The sequence below is a fragment of the Ammospiza nelsoni genome, chromosome 2 (assembly GCF_027579445.1).
Source record: "Ammospiza nelsoni isolate bAmmNel1 chromosome 2, bAmmNel1.pri, whole genome shotgun sequence".
Classification (NCBI taxonomy): Eukaryota; Metazoa; Chordata; class Aves; order Passeriformes; family Passerellidae; genus Ammospiza; species Ammospiza nelsoni.
Window position 1 is genome coordinate 116,837,987 of NC_080634.1, and position 24,143 is coordinate 116,862,129.

At 41.5% G+C, this 24,143-nt stretch overlaps 2 protein-coding genes across 2 annotated transcripts; one reads left to right on the top strand and one right to left on the bottom strand.

The window, feature by feature from the left end:
• Positions 1-2,402: 2,402 nt before the first annotated feature.
• LCA5L (lebercilin LCA5 like) lies at positions 2,403-18,226 on the top strand. The gene is made up of 8 exons (XM_059493981.1): positions 2,403-2,412; positions 7,911-8,419; positions 9,558-9,695; positions 11,492-11,585; positions 14,241-14,344; positions 14,631-14,748; positions 16,259-16,579; positions 18,156-18,226. The coding sequence occupies exons 1-8, from the start codon at positions 2,403-2,405 to the stop codon at positions 18,224-18,226; spliced, it is 1,365 nt and encodes a 454-aa protein (XP_059349964.1).
• On the bottom strand, positions 17,941-24,073 carry GET1 (guided entry of tail-anchored proteins factor 1). Its single transcript, XM_059466338.1, has 5 exons — positions 23,927-24,073; positions 22,078-22,243; positions 21,338-21,405; positions 20,007-20,121; positions 17,941-18,950 (listed from the first exon to the last, which is right to left on the bottom strand). The coding sequence occupies exons 1-5, from the start codon at positions 24,014-24,016 to the stop codon at positions 18,877-18,879; spliced, it is 513 nt and encodes a 170-aa protein (XP_059322321.1). The 5' UTR covers positions 24,017-24,073; the 3' UTR covers positions 17,941-18,876.
• Positions 24,074-24,143: the final 70 nt, after the last annotated feature.

Below are 24,143 nucleotides of genomic sequence, written 5' to 3' on the forward strand. Positions count from 1 at the left end.
GCTCTTGGGGTATTTTGGGACCAGGATTGGGCAGTAAGAGGAGCCAGAGCAAGGGGTTTGCACCTGCCCCTGGCCTTATTGCGTGAGATTGACAGGGAGGCAGCCCAAAAAAGGCAAGGGAGAGTAGTGCACCAATGAGACAGGGCTGGAGAAATATTTGGGAGAGGGGGAAGGGACAGCTGAGAAGGGAGAAGGGACGGGGAGCTGGCGACTTCGTGCTGGGGACAATCCCAAAGCTATGGGAAAGAGGTTGGAGCTGTAGATGGAAATTTCAGGGGAAGGGGAAAGCAAAGAGGAGCAAAGATGCAGCAGTAATTATAGCAGAGATCAGATTGAAATAAGCCTTGGTTACAAACACTCTCAGCTCTAAAGAATTCAGATCATCACCTACACTGCAGGCTCAGGGACTTTCCTGACAGAAATGTGTGTCTGACATTGCCTCATACTGATTTGCCTGACTGGATGTACCCTTGTATCACTACAAGGCTTTGGAGCTGTAGCTGGAAGTTTGAGGGGAAGAGGAAAGCAAAGGGGAGCAAAGATGCAGCAGTAATTATAGCAGAGATCAGATTGAAATAAGCCTTGGTTACAAACACTCTCAGCTCTAAAGAATTCAGATTATCACCTACACTGCAGGCTCAGGGACTTTCCTGACATAAATGTGTGTCTGACACTGCCTAATACTGATTTGCCTGACTCAATGTACCCAGAACCTATTGGTGCATTTTCTCCTTTTTGCATCAAAGAAAATTTAAGAAGTAGTCGAGTATACTCAGCAAAAAATATTCCCATTCTCCTGTGTTATCCACTTTTTTTTTGTGTTATCCTCCTTTTTTCCATCTGGTTGTCACCTTCTACCCCAGAAATCACCACAATTCAGTGCCTGCCTGCACATACTTGCTGAAGGAGGTCGCTGGGCATGAGAGGCATTTGAAGAATGTTAAATGGTCACAGATTTTTCTTCAAATTTTAAGGGGCCAAGTCTGTTTGTGCTGTGAGCAACATGAGCTTAGTAAAGCTGACCCTGTGCCAGAGGTGAAACTGGACTAGGTTTTAGAAAAACATATTTCACATGTTTAGGTTGAATGTAGTAATATCTGCCCTGACCACCGTATTCTGGGAAGTTGCTCAGTGTTAAGATTGAATGTAGCAATGGGTCTGATCCTGAAAACACTTAAAATGGATTATAATAGTTTATTTCCAGAATTTATTAGATAGGGCTAAATACACTATTACATAAAGAGTAAAAATGCTGTTGAGTTTTTAAAAGAGTAAAAATTTTACTCTTTATAGTTATAAAGAGTAAAAATGCTGTTGAGAGCAAGTTTTTTGTCTGTGTTAATCAGTATCCTAAGCTGGAAATGCAGTACTCCATGTATGGAACTGGGATCCTGAAAAACTGCGCTGAAAACTAAAAATAACAGTATGGTAGTTTAGTGTGGCTCACCATCTGTCATTTCTTTTTTACTTTTGAGGGATAACAGGAGGTCCAGCAACAGGCCTATTAGAAGTAGATATTTTCAGAGTATTTTCCTGAAAAAGAACAACAACCATGAAAAAAGCCCAGTGAGAAAACATTAATTGTAGCCTGAAGTCATTACACATGCTTGTTTCCCAGGAGATTTTATATGTGAGTATAGCCTGGGAAAAGAACTGGCCATTTGGAATAGAATGTTTCCAAATTATTTGGTTTTCTGTGCCCTGAAGAAGTACAGCCAAAGGATGAAATGGTCCTGGGCTTCACAGCATTTGATCAGCCTTGTGATAATGATGTTAAAAATTTATCAGAGAATCACAGAATAAGCTGAGTTGGAAGGGATCTACAAGGATTTTCATGTCCAACTGGTGGCCCTGCACAGGACCATCCACAAGAGTCACAAAAGTCAAAGTCAAAGCAGAAAATATTTGCACCATCAAATGTTCATGATTAAATTCTGGGACAGAATTGCCAATGAACTCTCACTCTTGTTTGGCTTCATACGTGAAACCCTCACTGAGCCGCACATGGAAATGCCATTCGCGAGGGCTTTGGGTCACAACTCCCATTGTGTGCAGCCTCCAAGGAAAGCATGACTACATTCTGAAAGAATTTTTCCCCTTTTTCAACTTAAGAATGTTGAGTTTAACGCCGAGTTTGGAGCCTGCTGGGTCAGGCCTGTGCACTCTGAGGGCGCGTCCAGGCCTTGAGACGCCTCTATGGCCAGGGCCCAGCAGGACCCATATCTCCAAATTCCCATTAAAACCCTGGAATGGTACTGAAATATGGGGATGGAAATACACACACAGGCACCTCTGCTGGGTCTGGGGTGAGGGAAGAGGGAGGGAAGAGGGAGGAAGAGGGTGAGACCCCGCTGCCAGGGTGCTGCCGCCATTTCCCACAGCAGCAGGGATGGAGGCCCGTGATGGCGGCTGGTGAGGCTGTGAGGGGACAGCACACACTGGGGTGGGAGCAGGGAGAGATCCCCAGGGAGGACATGGGACAAGGTGGGATCCTTCACCTCTGGGGGCCAGGGGGACAAGGAGAACAGAGAGGGGTGAAGGGAGGACATGGGGCTGGGTATGGGCCTGTGTGTCCAGTGGGACATTGAGAGGGTGCCAGGACATGGGGCTGGGTGTGGGGTTGTGGGACATTGAGGGGACTATCAGGATATAGGGCTGGATGTGAGGTTATGGGACACTGAGGGGGTTCCAGGACATGGGGCTGGATGTGAGGTTTTGGGACGGTGAGGGGGTGCCAGGACATGGGGCTGGGTATGGGACTGTGTGTCCAGCAGGGACATTGAGGAGACTGCCAGGACATGGGGCTGGTTTGGGGTTGTGTGTCCAGGTGGACACTGAAGTGGTGCCAGGACATTGGGCTGAGTGTGGGATTTTGGGACACTGAGGGGGTACCAGGACATGTGACTGGGTTCTGGATTTTGGGACACTTAGGGGACTGCCAGGACATGGAACTGGTTTGGGGTTGTGTGTCCAGGTGCACCTTGAAGGGAGGCCAAGACATGGGGCTGGGTGTGGGGCTTGGGGACATTGAGGGGGTGCCAGGACATGGGGCTGGGTGTGGGGTTTGGGGACACTGAAGGGACTGCCAGGACATGGAGGTGGATGTGGTATTTTGGGACACTAAGAGGATTTCCAAGACATGCGGCTGGATGTGGGATTGTGTGTCCAAGTGGACACTGAGGGATTTTCAGGACATGGGGCTGGATGTGGGGTTTTGGGACACTGAGGGAATTTCTGGAACATGGAGCTTGATGTGGGGTTGTGGGACACTGAGGGAGCTGCCAGGACATGGGGCTGGATGTGGGGTTTTGGGACACTGAGGAAATTTCTGGGTCATGGGGCTGGGTATGGGGTTTTGGGACATTGAGGGGATTCCCAGAACAGGGAGTGGTGTGGAGCTGTGGGACACTGAGGGGACTGTCAGGACATGGGGCTGGTTTGGGGTTGTGAGTCAAGGTGGACACTGACAGGGTGCAAGGACATTTTCATCATCAACACAGGAATTTGGCCCTAATTATTTTTATTCCTGTACATTTTCATCATGAATTCTCCTGGAGTTTGTCCATTCCAGCCCCTGCTTCTTTAATTCTATTGCAGTATCTTTCATTTCATGTCTGTTTATTCTGCTTCACCTTTTGTTTTCCTGTCTTCTCCTTCTCTATTTTATTTACTTCTCAACAGCTGCTCTGGATGAGCAGATTCAGGCCACACTTCTCATCTAAACAAATTAAAGCAGTAGTTTTAAGTTTCATTTTAGGTAATTTGCTTTAAAGACAATTTGCCTAGAAGGTGTTGGCGGTGCCAAATCAAATTTTAACACAAATACAGATCTGTGAATCAACCTGGGCTTTGCCTAATGCTCAAAATATGATTTCTCATCTCCTGTGGGTTATTGCACTGCCGGAGATTTAGCAGGACTGTGGCATTCCTCAGTATTCCACAAGGAAAAACTGTTCATGCAAAGGAATTAAGAGTAATGAAATTGTTGTGATTCAGCCTAAAACGTTCTGTGCAATCCTGAATTACGTTTTTTAATTTTCTTTGGGAGCTATGTGATTCCCCTCTCCCATTTAAGAAATTTTATTTAAAATGAAATGCCAGCACCAAGCAAAAAAAAACAACAAAGGAGTTAGAAGGGTCTAAGAAAATAGTTTTATATTTTGTTAGTGAAGGGGACATGTTAAAACCCATGTGAACTAAAATGTCATTTTAAACCCCCTCAAATTTCCTTTCCACAGCTGCCATGCTCCTTTTAGGCCCCAAAATTATACAACTTATCCTTCTACTGAGTAAGATTCTTTGTTTATAAATGAATTTTAAGGGAGCAAAGATGAATTTCTCTGTGGCCCTGTTGTTCCTATGAGATGAATGTGACATTGCCACTCAAAACCCTCTATTAGCAAATATTTTCCTACTTTTCTATTTTTTTCCTCTTTTATGCAAGAAATAAAAGTTGAATTATCACTCTGGGTCCCAACATTTAACCTCTTTTGTGTTTTAATCTCGTTTTCAGATATGTTTAGAACCTAATTCCTTTTCACAATTGTGGCTCAAGGCAAAACTTGCCTCTCCTCAGCTGAAGTGGATTGGAACATAATAAGAGAATTGAATGGGCATCAAGCCATATCCTAAAAAATTATTTTTACCAGAACTACAGTGTTTAAATAATTCTGCCAGGAGAATAAGCTAATCTGTTCTTGAACTTTCCAGTAGCCTCTGCAAGGGCCAAAAAAAGAAAAAAAATGGGGGAAACAACGAAAATAAAAAAGAAGCATAACATTTATTCAGAAAGGCCTAGAAAATTACTTAGAATTATTTATTTTATGCTAAATATATGCTTTTTACAAGCATATTAAAATAGTTTTAGGTTCTTCTCTATCCTCTGCTTAGAGTGTGCATCTGGAAGCTCAGGTGGTTTTTGTGCTGTTTTTAAGGGATTCGTTAATTTTGTGATCTGTTTTGCTGTCTAATTCTTGAAAAATGTGATTAAAGATATTTTTATCACCTGAAATACTATAAATCCCAGGTAGGGTGGTGAACTGTTGGAGAAGACACGAGTGAACATTCTCCCAGTGATGATTCCAAGAGCTTTTTCAGTGGCTGCCCTTGAAAGAGTCAGAGGACGCAAACCTTTGGGAACACCAGGAACTGAAGAGAGGGAAACCCAGAAAAAGGACAAGACAAGAAAGGAAAGAAAGAAATATGGACTGTATCTCTATGCCCAAGGTGATAAAAAAGGTAAATTTGTTTTCTGGTAGTATGAGATATTTCTGGTAGTATGAGACTCTCTTAAGAAATATCATTGCTTCCTTTCTTTGGCTTTTTTTGATAATTAGCAAGGCAACAGTTTTTCAGTGAGAGGATTGGTATAATATATAATATAATATAATATAATATAATATAATATAATATAATATAATATAATATAATATAATATAATATAATATAATATAATATAATTAATATATTACATGTAATATATTTTATATCTAATCTATAGCCTATAATCCAATAAATTTATCTTATCTTATCTTATGTATAATACTATAAAAATGTTATATAAAATATATATAATAATTTTGTATATATAAATAATATATATATTTATAGAAAAATATATAAATATATAATATATAAATATTAAATTTATAGTATATAAGATTTATTATTATATTATATTATATTATATTATATATAAATGTTTTATATATTATATGTAAATTACATTTATTTTTATACATATAATTATATAATATAAATTAATTTAATTAATTTTATATATTATATATTTTTATATATATAATTTTTATATGTATATATATATATATATTTTATATATATATAATAAATTCTATTTCAAACACCAGTAAGAGGAGGGAAGAGAAGGAGATATTCCCTGCTGTGTTATCCCACAACTGTCAGTGATCCAAAGGGGGAATCCCCTGGGATGTGGGAGCCCTTGGCAATCCTCATTCCTCAGCTTTAACCCAAGGACTTGACAGTGGCTCTGCCACATTTTGGTGTCTGACCATGCATCACCAGCCAGTCTGAAAAAGCTTTTCTTGAGGAAAATGGGTAAAAATAATACACAAAAATGTCAGTTTTGCCCAGAAAACAGCTGTTTTGTGGCCAGCTGTGTTGTGGTGTATCCTGTGAAATGAGCTTGTGGCTCAATGGAATGAGCATAGAGAAGGGAGATGGAAATGTACATGGAATTTATGCCACTGTTAACAGTCAGCAATCTCTCCCGGTCTGCATCTTTTACCATCTCAACCCATCCTTTCTTAAATCCTTTAGTCCTACATCACAAAAATGAGCAGAAAACCAGCAACCCTTTTCCGGCTGAGCTTCAAAATTTCATCTTGATTTACCAAAGCTACAAGATGGAAATCAATCCAAAACAACCAGAAGAACCACTAATTGTCTCTGTTATAATCTCTGCCATTATATGCTGCTGCCAAGAAGTTATACTTGCATGAAAGTAGGAGAACAGAAAAAATAATGTCATTTTTTATATCTAGTCAGCAAAAAACCATTATTGACCGCTCCCTATGGTGGATAATTTATTGTATATATTTGTAGATGTTATATGTCATTTGGATAAAGTGTTTCTTTTTGCTTGTCTATGACTAGCGGAAATGAAATACATTTTACAGTACTTCTGACAGCTTTTGCAGAAAGGTATTTGCCCTTTTTTTCCATCCTCTCAGTCCTTTCTGGCAAAACAAAATAGTAAGATAATGTAATTTTGCAAATACTTGTGTGACAATATTTGTGGTTTTATTGTAGTTTTCCTGCAGCGGGATTGTGTTGCAGAAAATATTGGATTCAACAGAAATTCTTGGAAATATCTGTTCTTTTATTCTGGTGGATTTTTTAAGTCAGGACCTTCCCTGTTTTACCCATAAAATATGAGATGATCATAAATTATAATAAGCTTTTAATCAAAATACTGCCTGAAATGCCATGAGAACTGTAGTGAAACTTAATGTATGCCTGAAAAAGGGGAAGACACTCAGATTTCCAGTCTTTTATATTTTTAAATTCTAATCCTGCTTGAGGAGAAGGAAATGAGGGTAATTCAGCCAGAATCCTGGCCATAACGAGAGGCAAATGACAGCAACACACTGAGAAGAAGCACATTAATGTATTTTTAATTGCTGTTTAGAAGCCACATAGACAATTGCACACCTGTTCTGTGCAATGAGCATTTAAGGTTTATTTTAAAATGTAGTTTAATTCAAAGCTGACTGGAAAGGTGTAGAAAACAGGTTAGAAATCCTAGCTGCAGGGATTTCAACCATGAGCTGTTGGGAGCATCTTGGTTTTTGAGTTCTTCCAGACCTGTAAATTACTCTGTTGTTTTTTGGTGGTTTTTTGTTTTGTTTTTTATCATGCACCTATTCGAGGTGTAGACTCTGATGGGTTGAATTGTGTTCATCAAATTGTGGCTACATTACTTAAGTTCATGATTTACAGGAAGAAAATTGATTTCCATGGATTGAAAATTGATTCCTGTTGATTTATTTCCTTTTATTTCCATTGGCTGCTAGCTGTGGTCTGCTGCAGCCGCAAAAAGACACAGAGATATAAAATATTTAATGAATTTATCTGTGAATCATTTGAATCACACAATCCTGGAATGGTTTGGGTTGGAAGGGACCTTTAAGATCATCTTGTTCCACCCTGTGCCATGAGCAGGGAACCTTCCCCTAGACCAGGCTGCTCCTTGAACATCAGAATTTTGGGGCATTTTGTGAAGAAACCACAATTCTGTAGTTGGATGAGCAGTTTAGGAGTAGCAGTTAATTAGTAGTAGGAGTTTACGTGAGCAGAAAAAGCACACAGTGATTGATTTGTCTCCAATAATTTCTGTCTCTCAACGCCAATTCTCTCTGACCTCAATGCAGGAGGGAAGAAAGGACCAAACGCCTCCAACCTGAACTCCTCCTTCTCACTCCCGCAGAGCGGGGCGGGTTACCAGGAAAAAAACCCAACTGCCCAGCGAATATCCTCGGCCAGGATCCACAAAATCAAAGAGCTGAAGAACGAAATATTCGACCTGCGAAAGAAAATCGAGACGTGGAGCTTCGAGAACCTGGCTCTGAGGGAGCTGAACCGGCGGCACACCAAGGCCATGGAGCGGTACGGCAACACAGAGAGCCACCTGCAGGAGATGCTGGCAGAGCATCGCAGCGACATGCGGCACCTCAGGAACCTCCTGAAAATGTCCCAGGAGGCCGAGAGGAACACGGCCAGGGAGCTGAAAAAGGTCGAAGCGGACCTGAGGAGAACTGAAGGTGATCTGAAGGCTTTGGCTGTGCTGTCGGAGGACAAAGCTCTGGCAGAGAAGGAGGAGCTGAGTCGCAGGTTGTCAGTGCTTAATGAAACTTTGGAGGCAAAGGATGAGAGGATACAGGTAGTGCCTGCAAATTGTTGTGTTTGTGGAATGCAGGGAATCATAGAATTCCTAAATTGGGAGGGAATCACAAGGATCATTAAACAGGAGAAGTTTCAGTGCAGGAATAGTGGAAAAGTTTTGGCTGCTTCTTATCAGATGAATGATTCTGATATAATCCTGTAACACTGGATGCTGTTTAATCCAATGCTCTCCTGAGTGTAAGGAAGTTCAAGAGGAGATAATTCATCTCCTTTTAGTGTCTCATGTTTCTTTAGTCTCACTGACCCCCACACAAAAAAGATAGGAACACAATTTTTACGACAAAACTGGAAGAATTAATTTTCCGCAGTCCTCCAGGAATTCATTTCTATTTCCTATGAATTTCCTCCAGGAATTCATTTCTATTTCCTCTGTTATGCATAGAATTAAATAAAGAGCCAGGAATTCTTAAAAGAATCTGTAAATATGAACAGCTGAATTCAGACTCTCTTTTAAAAACTTTCTGTTTCCAGGAGTGAGGAGCTATAAAATCACACAGGGTTGGGTGTCCACTTGATAGTTTTAGGAACTGGAATTTCAGTGCATGGCCCTGGGTTCTGAAGATAAAGAACTCAATAAATCACCAAATTTTCATTTCACTAATCCTCCTTATTCTGCTACAGTTCGTAGGTCTGTGTGAATAGAAAGCCTTAACATTTCTCAAAGATAGTTATATTAATTAATCCATCAGAAAAGTAATGTACAGCCTTATTTTCATGATTGAATGCCAGAAGCTTTTATTTTGTCTACTGAAAATAGGTTTAAAAGCTTTTTTTCTTACTTTGAAATCAATTTTTCAGATACTTCAGTATAGTTTCATGTATTGTTTACAATACATGAATATTGTTTACAATACATACAATACTTTATAATATTATTTATATTACTGTATGTATTATTTGTATTACTAGAAATAAATAAACACTATTATGTTACTATTATATACTATATAGTACTATAATATTATTTATATTGGTATAGTTAGAAGCCAATAACTGTTATACATAATTAGGAGCTTAAATTTCCTTATATTAGCACACTTTTATTTTAAATCAGTCAAGAACTGAAGTTTTCCAATTGTCACAGTGAGAATGGTAAAATCTGTGCCTTTTTTAAGAGTCTGGAGATGCAGCTGAAGATGAACAGCAGCACCTTTAGTCGTCAGCTGGCAAGTGAGAGCAGAAAACTCCTGGAAGCTACAATGACCACAAAGAAGTTGCTAATGGAAATTAACATTGCTCACCAAAAAATTAAGGTATTCCAGGTTTTGTCCAGATTTCTGTCTCCACAGGAAAATTCAAATATTTAATGTTACCTATTCCTTCTTTCTTTTTTTTTTTTTTTTTTTTTTTTTTTGCTTCTTTGGTTTTCTTCTTTTGCTTTTATTTTTCTTGTTTTTTTTTTTTTTTCTAATTTACTAATAGAATTTACTAATAGAATTTGTTTTCCTGCTTCAGCTACAATCTACTAAAAAAGCCAGAAATGTCAAATTCTTCATCATTGTGGGTCTATTTGTTAGAAGTAGGTCAATAATGAATTGAAGCAGAGATTAATGCATCAGAAATGTAACCAAAATCCACAATTTGGTCAACATTTTGCCAGATTGGGGTCAAATATATTCATCTACTCATTTTTAATGAGCTCCCTCACAGAAACAAGTCAAAATGAGCCAAATATCAAAACTTGCAAAACTACAGTTTAACAAGAAGAGCCATAGAAATGTTTCAAGAGTTTGCTTAAATTTCAGTTTCATTTTTAGACAAACGATTTTGGGATAAATAGGTCCAGTTCAGCACTTTTTGTAATGCTTGTAAACAAAACATACAGAAAAACTAAATGGATTTAAAGCCAAAACTGCCAGGAATGGGATGCCATCTGAGTTGTAATGAAGAAAACCTTTACACATTCCAGAAAACCTGGAACCCCTTGTTGCTTTTTCATAACTGTGTTTGTAACACAGTTAAAATACACTTATTTCTATATTTCTGTGTCAAGGTGATCCCACTGGGGAGCTTTCTCTTCCTAAATGGAATCAAATTTCTGTGGAAGATGTTGAGGGGAATTTTCCCAGACATTGTGAAGGGCAGGACAGGCAATTCCAGAGGGTTCATGGAGGTTGGGATTTCTGCACAGGGGTGTTATTCATCCCTCTTCCCTGTAGCAGGTGCAGAAATTTCCTCCTGGTACTTGGCTGAGCTTTTTTCCTTGTCAGAGCCTGATCTCCTCCTGGACATGCAGATCTGGGAGATGGGAACAATAATAACCTCAGAAACAATAATATAAAACTGTCCCAAAATGCAAATTATTCCAAATTATTCTCCCCTTAACTCTTCTCTAAAATAGTTCTGTTTCATCTCTTTTCCACACAGTTTTCTGTGTGTCCAGGTCTCTGAATTTTCTATTGATTCTATTGAATTCTATTGAAAATATGAATTTTCTATTTATTCCATTGATTTCTATTGAAAATCTTCTATTGATTTACCACAAAGAAAACCAGATACGATTATCAACCTTATTTCTGTGCCAGAACAGAGTTTATCCTTACAAATCCATAGTTTTATGCACCTGTCTTATTTCAGGCCATTCCACTTCCAAGATAACTTGTAATTTTCCCAAATAAATGAAGCTCCTCTTTTTTTTCCTCTGAAAAAAAAATAATGGGAGTGGGACTGAGTCAGAGGGACTGAGTGGTGAGAGTGTAACTGAGATCTGTCTTCTGTGTTTAAGGAAGATTTCATTGAGGAAAGAGGAATCTTGCTAAATAAATGTCAAAATGTGCCTCAGGAGTTCATGTCGCCACCAGAGCAACAGGTTGTGAAGCAACTGAGCATATGACAAGGGCACTGAGTAATTTTTTTTTTTTTTAATCAACAAAAGAGAGGAAGTAAAAGCAAAATATATTTATTCTGGAAAAATGTAAATGACAGAGGCCATGTGGGGCTGGCAAAAGGTGAAACCTTTGATGGGTTTCACCCAGCATGGGAAAATTAAGCAGGTAAAAAGTAATTTTTAATGCATTTTAGAAGCTTAATAGTGTTTATTTCTTCTTAGGAAAAGGATCGGCAGCTCTATGTGCAGAACATTTATGCAAATCGGATGCCAAAAGCCCTGAGGGACAGAAGTGATTGGGTTCCTAATGACCAAAGTATGTCTGTAATCATCTCCTTCTCTTGTTTAGTTAAGTGACTCTTTCACTGTTTTAGAATGGGAGGTTTATTCCAAATTAAATGCCAAAGTAGAGCTTTTGTGTGGGCTGAAAAGATGAAAAGGTTCAGGAAGCTTAAAGGCTTGAATGATAGAAAAGAGCAATATAAATTAAGTTCTACCCAGGAAGAAAGAGCTCTTGAATAAAGAATATTTCTTTTACATGGTGCTCATAGATATTGGGGAGAAATATCTGTTCCATGCAGTCTTGGCTGTCCAACATTCCAAGGGCAGCTGCCTGGAGTGGGATTCAGCTGATTAAACCCAACCAGAGCTGTCTGAGATGCCCCAGTTTGCCTCCCCTACACCCAGAATTTGGGATGGGATGGTCTAAACATGGACTTCCCTCGTGGCTGAGGCACCTCTTGAAACACTGATCAGGTATTGCTGCTCCTAAAATGAAGCAGAAATCAGGATTTTGTTCATGTGGGTACCAAAGAGCCCTTGGCAAACCTGTCTGCTGGAAATGCTCCCCACAGAATTCCTCAAATCGTGGCAGAAATACAAAATCTTATCACATTCAGTTGTTTATTTCTTTCCTCTTCATTGCCTTTGCAAACCATTAACTCTGCCTAAACCACCAGTGAGCTACAGGGAAAAGATTGGTAATTCAAGGTGTAAAATTAAGAAAAACACAAATCCCTGGTTCTCATCCCAAGTCATACACAACTCTGAATTCCTGGTTTAGTTACACCACATAACTACCTTTTTTTTTTTTTTAATTTTTTTACTCACATATGGCCTTGTATTCAATAGAAATTGAATATAGCTATTCAATTATGGTACTTAAACCACTGTTATTATTTAAATTCTTCTTTTCTTTAAGCAAGATAAGGGAGCTTAGTTGGAGAGAGAAATGATGTTTTGCAATGAAAAACTTGGAAGCAAAGTTGCACGATCCTCTGGAATTTTAGGAAAAATTTCTTAAAATTTTAAGAAAAGTTTAATTCTCTGCCAGTTAATGGATTTGGAAACCCAGAGCTGGAATTGCTGACAATTTATTTTCCTTCTCACTATTGACTTGAATTTTCCTTTAGCAGATTTCTGAAGAGTTGCCTGTTCAGGTCATTCTTTTCTAGTTGATATACACAAAAGGTATTTTAGCCAGCAGGAAATTTAGAGCTGGGTTTTTTAGCGGTGCCGATAAATGGCTGGAGGGAGGATTCCCTGGGTGCCCGGAGAGCTCTGTGCACTGACTGGAACGGATTTTTTGGATGGATTGCGCAGCTCCGGCCGCTCACCTGGGGGGGCAGCGCCCCCTGGTCCCGGGGCCGGGGAACTCCCGGCTGGAAAAGCTCCCGGAGCTCCTGGAACCCAAATTAATTCCTCCCGCATGGCCAGAGCCACTCCAGGCTGGTCACCAGCATCCCCTTCACCGCCCTGCTGCCAGCACCCCGAGGGCTCCGTTTTTGTGCGGTTTTATGCGTTTTATCTTTGATTTCTGAGCTCAAAACTTGGAATAAGATCCCATTTTTGCTGCTCTGGTAGCAGCAACTTTCTCAGCTGCTTGTGTCAAAATTATTCTAATAATAAAGGAAGAATGTACTCATCTTGTCTGTCTTATATCCATATTTCTCTGGACATCTCGTTCAGTCACTCCCTTGGAACTGAGAGGAATAGTGGATTTGTCTTTCCAAACAAGCTGTGGTACTGCTGGTGGATAAAACCAGCACTGGGAGATAAAAGAAACAATGGGAAGGATTCCACTGATTGATGAATAGAAAAAGATCTTTGCTTCTACAAATAAACTTTAGGTTTGCTGATAAATGAAATTAGACATTAAAAGATGAAACAATGAGGAAGACAAACCCCTGAATTGCATAATAATTAAAAATTAAAAGTGAGGGCTATGCATTAGAGGGAAATATTTGGTATCAGGTGTTTTGGGAAGTCTGAACCTCTCAAGTACCTCAGCCAATGGGGGAAGAGAGAAGGGAAATGCAGGCAGGAAATTGGGATAAAAAGGAGGTTGTGTCCTCCAAAAATTGGAGAGATCGCAGGGGAATGTCCCATGGCCTCTCCCTTTATTCCAATAAAGCCAAAAAGGACTCCTCTGTCTCCTTTTTAGACATAAACCTCTGGTGTTTGTGCATTAATTTTCCTAAGAGAATCTCCTCCAAAGATCACTGATATTTCAAACAGTGTGGAGCATTCCCCCTGAGCTGGGTTCCATAAAGATCCAAATTTAGGAAACTGAACTCTGAGGCTTCATAGCAGACCTCTCAAATTTACACTAGAATGGAACCAAGAATTAAGCCCATGTAGGCTCTGGGGCACACACTTGTCTGACTTTACATGTTCTATCTGAAAATACACTTAGTAGTATATTTTATATGTATATTTATATATATACTTATATTTAGGATGCACTGATGTACATGGCTCATAAATCCAGGTTTGTGTTCAGCTTCAGCATTTATAGATTCAGCAGAAAAAAATTACTTCTTATTTAAAGGGCATTAAGATATGCCTTTAAAAAAAGGTTGAAATTCTTGGTCACATACCAGTATTGTCAGTTGTCAGAGATTTATTTTATTTATATCACCAACCTAATTCCAGAAATAACTGTATTACTAATGTTTGTCCTATTCAACAGGTCTGAGAGTAAACAGATCAGTACAAGTAGATAAAGAGAGTTTTAGAGAACTGCTGCTGTCTCAGCACCAGGAAACAGAACAAAATCCAATCCAGCAAAAAAAGGTGGGAAAGATCTGGATCCAAATCCAATTCCCTGTTTAAACTCTCAGCTAAGGTGTATTTTATTCCCTAAGTTGCAGTAATGTGCCTGGATAGCCTGATCCTTCATCTAGGATGGGGATTTTGCATGGGTGTGATTACAGGACAGAAATAATTCTGTGATGCAAAATATAATATAACAGCAATAGAAATTACTGATCTTTTTTTAAGTATTGCACTGATTGAGTTCTTTTAAAAGTCACTGGACAAGCATTCCCTCATTATTTTTACCTTTAATTGCCAATTTTAGGAGAACAAAGATGAAGGTGGAGAAGGTAAAGCAAAGGAAGTGTGCTCACATGCCCGAGGTAAAAAGGAAAAGCAAGCAACCAAGAAAGTGCCAGAAACTTCAAACAGGACACACAGAGGTAGGTTTAATGTTTCTCTCAGAAATTCCCCTGATCTTTGCAAGTTACCAGAAGTTTTGGTGATTTATGTGGTTCTGAGAGCCCTTCACTGGCAGCTGGCTGACAGGAACTGGTTCCAAATGATGAATGAGGTGTCACTGAAAACACAGAATTGTCTGGGTTGGAAAATGCAGCTGCTGCTGGTGCTGCACTGACAGAGCTGCTCTGCAGGATGGGGCATCTCCACCCTGCTGTTCTCCCAAAGCTCAGGCTGGTAAAAACTCAGTGTTCTGTCTGTAAAGGACAATTAACAGTGTTAATCCACACTAATCAAACCCTGATCTCAAAGTTGGGAATCTTCATCACTACTGATGTGAGCCTATTTCCATGGAAAAGGAAAAGGAGTGTGAGGGCTGGGAGCAGTTCCTCATTAGTGATCCCTGGAAAGAGATTTTATGGAAATCTCAGCCACTGTGTCCTCATGGAAAAGTTACATGCAAGGGACTCATTTGTAAACATCTTTATTCTGAAGAAATTCTATAGAACAGAGGAGAGAAAAAGCCACTGCTGTTTCCTCATTCACGATTTTCTTTCTAGAAACATTCCTGTTACTTCCTTTAAGGCTTTTAGGAAAAGAAAATGTCTCAATGCCACCATTCTAAACATGTCTCAAGTGGCAGGAGACCTCCAGGTCCCACATTTGTCCAGGTGGAACAGGTGGTGCCAGGTCCCATCCCTGTAACCTGGCATGTGTGAACTCCTGAGGTTTGTGCTCTGCCTTTTCAGCCTGCAGCCCTTCCAGACAACCAAAATCAGCACTTGGCTTTAAAATGCCCTTTTAAAACTGACAGAAAACACAGGTCTTACAATGCTTCCTCTGAAATCTGAGTTTTTCTTACTGATAGCAGACTTTTATTGAAGCCTTACTTGGCTTCTTTAGTTCCTGCAACTTCTTATTTCCCCTTTAAGCTTGGATTATGTCTCATTTTGGGGGTACTCTGTGAGTCTGTAGAGCACAGGACCCATTACAAGTCATTCCCTGCACAGATAAATGGCATTTCTGCACACATGTTCCTTTTCCTGCTGAAAAGTGGAGCCCCCTCATTCCCAGGTGAGAGAGTTGCTGAATATTCTGCTCCACACAAACAACTGTTGTGAATTAAGGGAAGGAAATCCTGCATATCTCTAAGATCTACTTAAAAGCCAGAATGTGAAAATTAAGAGTTCAGATCTCACCTGGTTTCTCTGTTGCATTGGACATGATTTTTCTGGCACTGCATTTAGCCATTGCTGTACATAATGGCAGCTAAATCCTTTTAACTAAATTCAACACCATGAAAAAAAAGCAAAAATAAAGATATGAACCTGGATTCAGTAGTAGAATTATACAACTTGTCCCATGCTGTTGTATTTATTACAGATGGTATTGAAATACCATCAATAACAACTGAAGCAGTGAAATAAGGATGTGATACTTGCTCTTTTTAAAGCTTCATAACTCCTCATGTTCTTAAACCCTGCAATATTTTAGGGGGCAAACTGCTGATGGAAGAATGCAAATTTTCAGAATTTATTAAAGAAATGGAAAAAGAGACAGAGGTTCTTAAACAGGAGTTGAAAACGCTGATGAAATCTGAACGAAGTCCTCAAAGAGTAAAAAAGAACAATCAAGAGAGAGAGGCAGTGGAAGAAGTTGAAAAAGAAGAGAAAAAACCCCATGAGCAGCAAAAGAAGAAAGCCAGGAGTGAAGGTCCAAGTCCAAGCAAAGACCCCACCAGGCTGAAGAAAAAATACATTTTCTCAGGGGCTGTTGAGAATTTCCACCAGAGGCTCCACACTTCAGGTGCCAAAAGCAAAGCAGGATTTGGGAAAAGCTGCCTGAGCAGCCAGAGACAGGCAGGGCAGGGCTGCAGCGATGCCACTGCTGTGCCCAGGGGGAAAATGTCCTTTGGGGCTTATGAACCTTCCTTTGGGCAAACCCCCCTGGGCTGGCAGCACAGCTCCTCTGCAGGGGAGGAAGCACCCGATGGAGGAGCTCTCTGGGGAGGAATGTGTGCCAGGAGAAAACTCCTGGAGCTCCAGCAGCACAAGGGTGAAGGCAGAGCAGCCAGGGGGGCAAGGCAAACCCCAAACTCCCTGCCAGGCTCCAGCTCTCCTTGTTAAAAACAGCTCCTGAGTCACTCCACACTTACTGCTGATAGTTCAGTACATCAGCTTGCCTTTAGAGAGTTTAAACATTCCCATTGTTACAAACCAAATGTTTTACTTTCATTCAATGTTTATTAAACCTTACAAGCGCTGGCAATTGCTCTCTATGATTTTTTTCCAAAACAATCCAATCAGCTGTCACAAAAACCACGTTGTGTGCTTGATCTTTTCCCACATATATACATTAAGAATTCCTTATCATCTTTACCTGTTACCAGGTAAAATTCAGTCCTTGTTTAGGAACTTCCAGGTTTTTGCATTCCCAAGGGGCTGGGATTTGGGAGCTGGGTGTTTGTTAGCTGCTGACATGAACACCCAGCTTTCATAAGGTTCACTGCTGGGTGAGCACCAACAATGCCATAAAAGAAAACTTTTTAGTTCCTTCACTCCCCAAACAGCTTCCAGAGTTCACAGATAATAAAAATAATTTGCTCCTACATTGTTTTCACGAGCATTAGGAACCTCTAAAGCCTCATTCTTTCCCTCTGTTGGAACTTATCAAAGCAGTTTGCCTGGTAACTTCCCCAGCTGACATGCAGAGATGAATGTGCAAGAGGAAAGCATTGTTTTGGAGAAGTCAGGCATAGCCAGTCCCCAAAAAGCCTCTAAAAATCCTTGTTTAAGGTTATGTAAGCCAGGGGAGGAGGATTGTGGTTTGTTCCTCACACTGATTTATTAAATACTTGCTAAATTCATGTGAAGTTGGGAAAAATTGGGGCATTCTGTTATTTTTTAAAGGCAGTTGCACTTTAAAAAACATCCAAAATTACACTACAAAAGTTTTTAAAGATGACAAAGACATTCAGAGCTGAACCTGTTGCAGCAACATTTCAAATAATTAAAAAAATTATTTAGTTGAGTTGCTTCAAACAATATTTCCTTATGCACAAAGACAGGGGCTCTTGTTTTGGCTTGGATTTTGGTGAGTTTGGGGTTTGTTTTGCCATTTTGGGTTGTGTAGCAAAACTGCAGTTAACATTAAAAAAGAGATGAAAAAACCTAAGATGGGTTGAAAAGCTTTATTTCCTTAATAAAACCACAATTTTACAGAACATTCAATCACACCTTTTCTTGATATTTATTTTCAAGTAGGCTAAATGCAATTCCTAATATAAAATCCAAAATTTTAAATTAATATTAAAACAAACAAACAAACAAAAATGTTTAATCCACATACATATACACACAACACAACCTGACCTTTTGAACTGTTTTTGAAGGCAGTGCCAATTTTGGAGGGGTCCTGGCCCCTTCCTTCCCTTCCTGCAGGGAGGAAAAGGCCCTGGAATAGCAGAGGGATCATTCCTGTGGGAATTCCAGAGTGGGAGGCTCAATCAGCATTCCCTGCAGGAACAGCACTGTCTTCTCCTTCACTGACACCAACCTGTGCTTGGCAGCTGGAAAAACCTCTTAAGAGATAAAAATCTTGATTTTCTCATCTAGTTTTTTTAGGAGAGTTCAAGAATATTTTGATTTTAGGGTAAAAAATGACAAGGAAATTGTTTTGCCCCAAGCCAAGCAAACAACCTCTCTCTGCACCATCCAACGTGATCCCACCTCAGGGTGAAGCTTCCATATTTTATAGAAAGAAACAGCCAATCCATATTTTATAGAAAGAAACAGCCAAGCTCCCAAATGAATTCCTAAAGCCAGCACATTTCCAATTTAAAACCACAAATCCAACACTGTGACAACAGGCCATGACAAAACCTTATGGTTCTGCCATGACTAAACCCAAAATGAGGTTTTATAACCAGCAGTGCTGTTCTTTCCAAAATGAAAGACAAACTCTGGGAAGTGACATCAAAATAATCCAAAGGATTGACAGATACCCAAATGGAGTAACAAGGATTGTCTCAGCCCTTGTCTCATCAAAGATAACTGTTCCTTCTTTTTTTTTAATTAATTTAAAACAGTGATTATGGAAATGCTGGGGTTCCTTCAGCTGAAGGGGTGCAGCATGATGGCCACAACTTTATTGCAGACCACGAGCCAGCAGGTGATTCCCACACCTCCTGGAAAAGAGGGAGAAAACACAATTGAAATTGTTGGATCAATAATTCAGAGGGACCTGTGCAGCTGCAAACAACCTTGGAGGTGTAAAAAATTAAATTCAAAATTCATGAGGCCAACAGGAACTAAACTCTTTATATACAAAAGGGAGATACAAGAGATGGGAAACAAATCAATGCTGGTCCCAAAAATTCTGGATTGTCTTGGGAAAAGAGCACCAAATACACAAAGTGTGGTGAGTGCACCCCAGAGCTAAAACCATCAGCTACAGACCCAAGAGAAAATATCTCAGTTTAAGGCCTGGCAGAATGCTTTGCTTGAACCTAAATTTAGGATTTGAGAGAGGTAAAAAATAAATTTCCTCTGAAATTGAAATCAGTTGTTTTGTAAGTACATAGCTATTCATAGTACACCTGTGCAGAAAACTCCCTTTTGGGTGATTTTCTGATTTTCTAATTTAACTCTTCCCCAGGGTCTATTCAATACAGAGAAGGGCAATGCTCTGTCTGGGTGGAAACAAAAACGACAAAATTCATGAGCACTTCAAGAAAGCAGAACCACACAGGGAAGAGCTGCTGAAATGCCTGAGCCCTGTGCTGGGAGCCAGGGAAGCAGCAGCTGTATTACAGCGACCTGTGTGGGCCGCTGGCTGGTGATAGAGAGACGGTGAATCTTGTTTCTTGAATCAGAAGGCTTGATTTATTAATATATGATATAATACATTATAGTTATACTAAATAGGATATATAGAGAGGTTTGCAGAGCAGCTAGCTAAGCTAAGAAAAGATAGAAAAGAATCCACAACAAAGTTGTGGCCAAGGACTCAGTCCCCTGGCTTGAACTGATGATTGGCTCTTAATTATAAACATAGAACATGAGCCAATCAAGGTGAATCCTATTGCATTCCACAGCAGCTGATAATAATTGTTTACCTTCTCTTCGGGGGCCTCCCGAAGATGCAGAAATGTGAAAGGAAGGATTTCTGTGGAGAAATGTCTGCGACACAGCTGCTGTGAATCCCTGCAAGCCCCGGGGCTGGGCCATGCCCTGTTCCTCACCTGGCACTCCTGTGGGGAAGGCCACCAGGCGCTCCAGGGGAGCCAGCCACTTGCTCGGGAGCACGGTGACGGGCTCAGAGTAGTACTTCCAGATCAGAGAGACCATCAGGGCAGCCTGGAGTGGGCATTTTTTATTAGTTTGGATCACAACACACACCAAATACATTCCCAGTGCTATCTGGAATTGTTTCTTTGTTATTTTATCTTATTCAACGTATTTTTAGATTTTCTATGACCTTAAATTTATACACAATAATAGGAGGTTGCAAGGGGATCTTTCTTTCAAGACCCTCTCTTCAATCCACACAGTCATAGCATTTGTTAAAATTCTGATGACCCTTTTTAGCCTGAATTTTTGCCTACAAGGAGTACAACTCACTTTAACAATCCCCTAAGGAAATCTTCATGCTGACCACTGCCATCCCCCTTAGCAAATTCTCTGGCATCAGTCAGAACTACTCAGACAATCTGATGAGGCACTGTGGGGAAATGTGTGGCAGCTGTAGGTGGAGATTTGCATCCTCAGCAGAAATATATTTTGGTTTCATAGCCAGAATTATATTCACATGTAGCAGAACTTTCCTGGATTTTGGGCCATATATAAAAAATCCCCAGTGATTAAAGAGCTAAGACAAACCCCAATCTTGTCCATCAAAACCAGAAACAGAGTTGAGACAAAAGTCAGACTCCTTCCATCCTCAACTTATCTTATCCAGATCTTATCATCATTTCCCTTCCAGTTGCAGAAATTCTTTGTGTCTGCCAAGCTCTGTGTCCTTGGAATCCCAGAATGGTTTGGGCTGGAAGGAATTTAAAGCTCCTCCAGTGCTATGGCAGGGACACCTCCCACTGTGCCAGGTGCTCCATCCCCAGTGTCCAACCTGGCCTTGGGCACTGCCAGGGATGCAGGGATGGAATTCCATCCCAGCCCTGCCCACCCTGCCAGGGAACAATTCCTCATTGCCAGGATCCCACCCAGCCCTGCCCTCTGGCACTGGCAGCCATTCCCTGTGTGCTGTCCCTGCATCCCCTGGCAATTGTCTCTCTCCAGCTTTCCTGGGGCTCCTCCAGGCCCTGCAAGGCCACCCTGAGCTCAGCCCAAAGCTTCTCCTGTGCAGGTGAGCAATGCCAGCTGTGCCAGCCTTTCCTGCCAGCAGAGCTGCTCCATCCTCTGCCCATCCTGGAGCCTCCTCTGGGCTCTGCAGCAGCTCCAGCTCCTCCCTGGCTGGGGGAGCCCTGAGTGACCAGACATGGACCAATAAACCAGGAGAGAATTGTGACACTGCTGAGGATTTGGGTGAAGTTGTATCCATAAAAAAATACTGACTTACCTGCACTATGTAGAATACAATATTTATGACCCACTTTATTTTGGCTAATTGGGCAGTTCGTGCTTTCACTGTTAAAGAAAAAGAAAATATTAGTGTCCATTGCTTATAATTATGAATTATAATTACATTAAATTAGTAATCTTTTAATATTTCACTCTTTAAGGCTGGACATGACCCTGTTAAAAATCTCTTTCCATATGACTTATAGCTGTACTAAAAACACTCTTCTACAACAAACTGCCAGCTCTGTATCACACTGTAATTTCTATCTTGACTTACTGAAAACAGGATTCAGTGATGGGCATCAATGAGAAAGAATAAATAATTACAGAGTGAAGCCCAGGAAATTCCTGGAAAGACACAGGTAAGATTTTCAAATAGTTTAAAGAGGGGAAAAAAAGGAGAGAGAGAAAGAAAGAGAAAAGGGGAGGAGGAGAGGAGAGGAAAGGAAATTTCAAGGAAAGGAAAGAAAATTTCAAGGAAAGGAAAGAAAATTCCAAGGAAAGAAAATTCCAAGGAAAGAAAATTTCAAGGAAAGGAAAGGAAAGGAAATTTCAAGGAAAGGAAATTTCAAGGAAAGGAAATTTCAAGGAAAGGAAATTTCAAGGAAAGGAAAATGGAAATGGAAATGTGAAGGCAAGTTTGAAGGACAAATACTTAAAACTGAAAATGCTCTTATCAGCTTTTCAGAAACAGAAGATGTTTTTCCTTGTGGAGCAGGAGCAGACACAGCACTGTACCGTGGGTTTTGAGCCTGTCAGTCATTTTGTTGATCTTCCTCTCCAGCCGCGCGTATCTGGCGAACTCGTCCATCATGCTGATGGTGGCAAGCTCCTGCTTCATGGTCTGGATCTCTGCTCTCATCTGGGACTCCTGCTCTGCATCCTTCTGCAACAGCCTGGATATCTGAGAAGTGAAGGAAATGATCAATTCCTGCTCCAGAATTCCACTGATTTGCTTTAGTGTGCATAAAGTATGGTCTCAAAAGCCTCCCATAACAAAGGGCCTTTCAGTGAGATGCAGGAAATCCTTGGGTGACAAGATGAAACAGCCTCAAGCTGGACTCCATGATCTTCAAGGTTTTTTCCAATTTAAATGATTGTGTGATCATTCCCATTTCCAGCTCCAGCAGCCAAGTATTCCAACATTTCCTCCCTTCCTTTTACTCTCCTAATTTCTTTTCTTGAGGCACCACCTGCTTGTCAGTTCATGAACTCTGCCAGGCACAAAAGGACACAAAATCTTTTTATTGCTGTTCCTTAACAAATCTTCCAGCTTCCCCAAGATACATGTAATTTATTTCCCCGTGGATGCTGTTCTCAGGCCTGCAGACAGTGAGAGCATTAACACCATCTTCAGCCTCAAACCACAGCAGAAAGCTGAGCAGAAATCTTCAGAGAATCTCAGAATATCCTGAGTTGGAAAGGACCCACAAGGAATTGAGTCCCAGCCCTGTCCCTGCCCAAACCTCCAACAATCCCACCCTGGGCATCCCTGGCCAAAGGCTCCTGGAGCTGTGGCAGCCTCAGGGCTGTGCCCATTCCCTGGGCAGTGCCAGCACCCTCTGGGGGAGGAACCTTGCCCTAAATCCAACCTAAATCCCTCCAGCCCAGCTGCAGCTGCTCCCTGGGTGCTGTCCCTGTGCCAGAGCTCAGAGCTCGGGAGGAGCTGCAGACCCAATCTCAGCCTGCTCCAGCCTGAAGGAACCAAATGCCCTCAGCCTCTCTGCAGAGGGCTCTTTGATCACTCATCTCTAGCAACACTGAGTTCAGCTTCCCAAACTGCTGAGGGTGACTTAAGGTTTAAAGGACTTCTGTCCATTTTTAATAGTGCACACTGATCTCTGTGCCAGTGAAGTTATTTCTATGGTAGAGCAGAGCGACAGGGATTTCAGCATCTTTGTACATATGTGAGTTTATCTGGCAGCCACAAAGTTTATTTGTCCTCAATTCCATTATCCACGCTTCCACATCAATGCTTCAGATCAGAAGAGGAGCACCCTGATCAGATTATTGAGATTTATTCCTATCATGACTTAACTCCTTCATCTCCGTATCCACTGATCTCCTATCTCAACAATGGGCACGTCCATCTGTTGAAAACACGCAAGACCGAGCAAAGTGATCCTTCCTACCCCGAAAACTGGGAAGCTGTGGCTGCCCCATCTGTGGCTGAGGAGCCCATCCTCAGCTGTGGCTGAGGAGTTCAGGAGCAGCCTGGACGGGGCTCTGAGCATCCAGGCCCGCTGGAAGGATCCCTGCCCACGGCAGGAGGGTGGGAGCGGATCATCCTTAGGGTTCCTTCCAGCCCAAACCTTTCCACGATTCCGTGATGCATCCCAGGGACTGGAGGCTCAGGAGCATCAACGATAACACAGGTAACTCATCCCGCAGAAAGCGGGGCTGAGCTCCACCACCTCCAGCCCCAGCCTCTCCTCAGCAAGGCCGGCAGCAGGAGCAGACCCTGCCCGTCCCCGCCGGGGCCGCGGGAGCGCTCCCCATGGGCTGGGAGAACCCCGTAACGCCCCGCCGGCTCCCTGGGGTCCCCTCCCAACCATCCTCCCGCTTCCCCACGGGCGCCATCACTCACGAGGGAGGAGCAGGAGGGCAGCAGGATTTTGAGCGCGTTGCAGAGGAACACGGCGCTGAGCACCAGCAGCCAGGCGCCGCTCTCCGCCATGGGCCCCGCGCCGCCGCCGCCTCCTCCTCACAGCGCCCGCCCGAGGGCAGGCGGGGCCGCGCGCGCGGGGCACGTGACGCGGACGGGCCAATGGGGAGGCGGTGCGCTCGGGCGGGGCGGGGCGCGC

Coding starts and splice junctions, on each gene's coding strand:
- LCA5L (XM_059493981.1), top strand. Junction 11,586..14,240: donor TTGGGTTCCTAATGACCAAA/GTATGTCTGTAA, acceptor CCTATTCAACAG/GTCTGAGAGTAAACAGATCA. Junction 14,749..16,258: donor TTCAAACAGGACACACAGAG/GTAGGTTTAATG, acceptor GCAATATTTTAG/GGGGCAAACTGCTGATGGAA.
- GET1 (XM_059466338.1), bottom strand. CDS start 24,016: ATGGCGGAGAGCGGCGCCTGGCTGCTGGTGCTCAGCGCCGTGTTCCTC. Junction 21,406..22,077: donor TGACAGGCTCAAAACCCACG/GTACAGTGCTGT, acceptor TTTCTTTAACAG/TGAAAGCACGAACTGCCCAA. Junction 20,122..21,337: donor TTGTATTCTACATAGTGCAG/GTAAGTCAGTAT, acceptor TGCCCACTCCAG/GCTGCCCTGATGGTCTCTCT.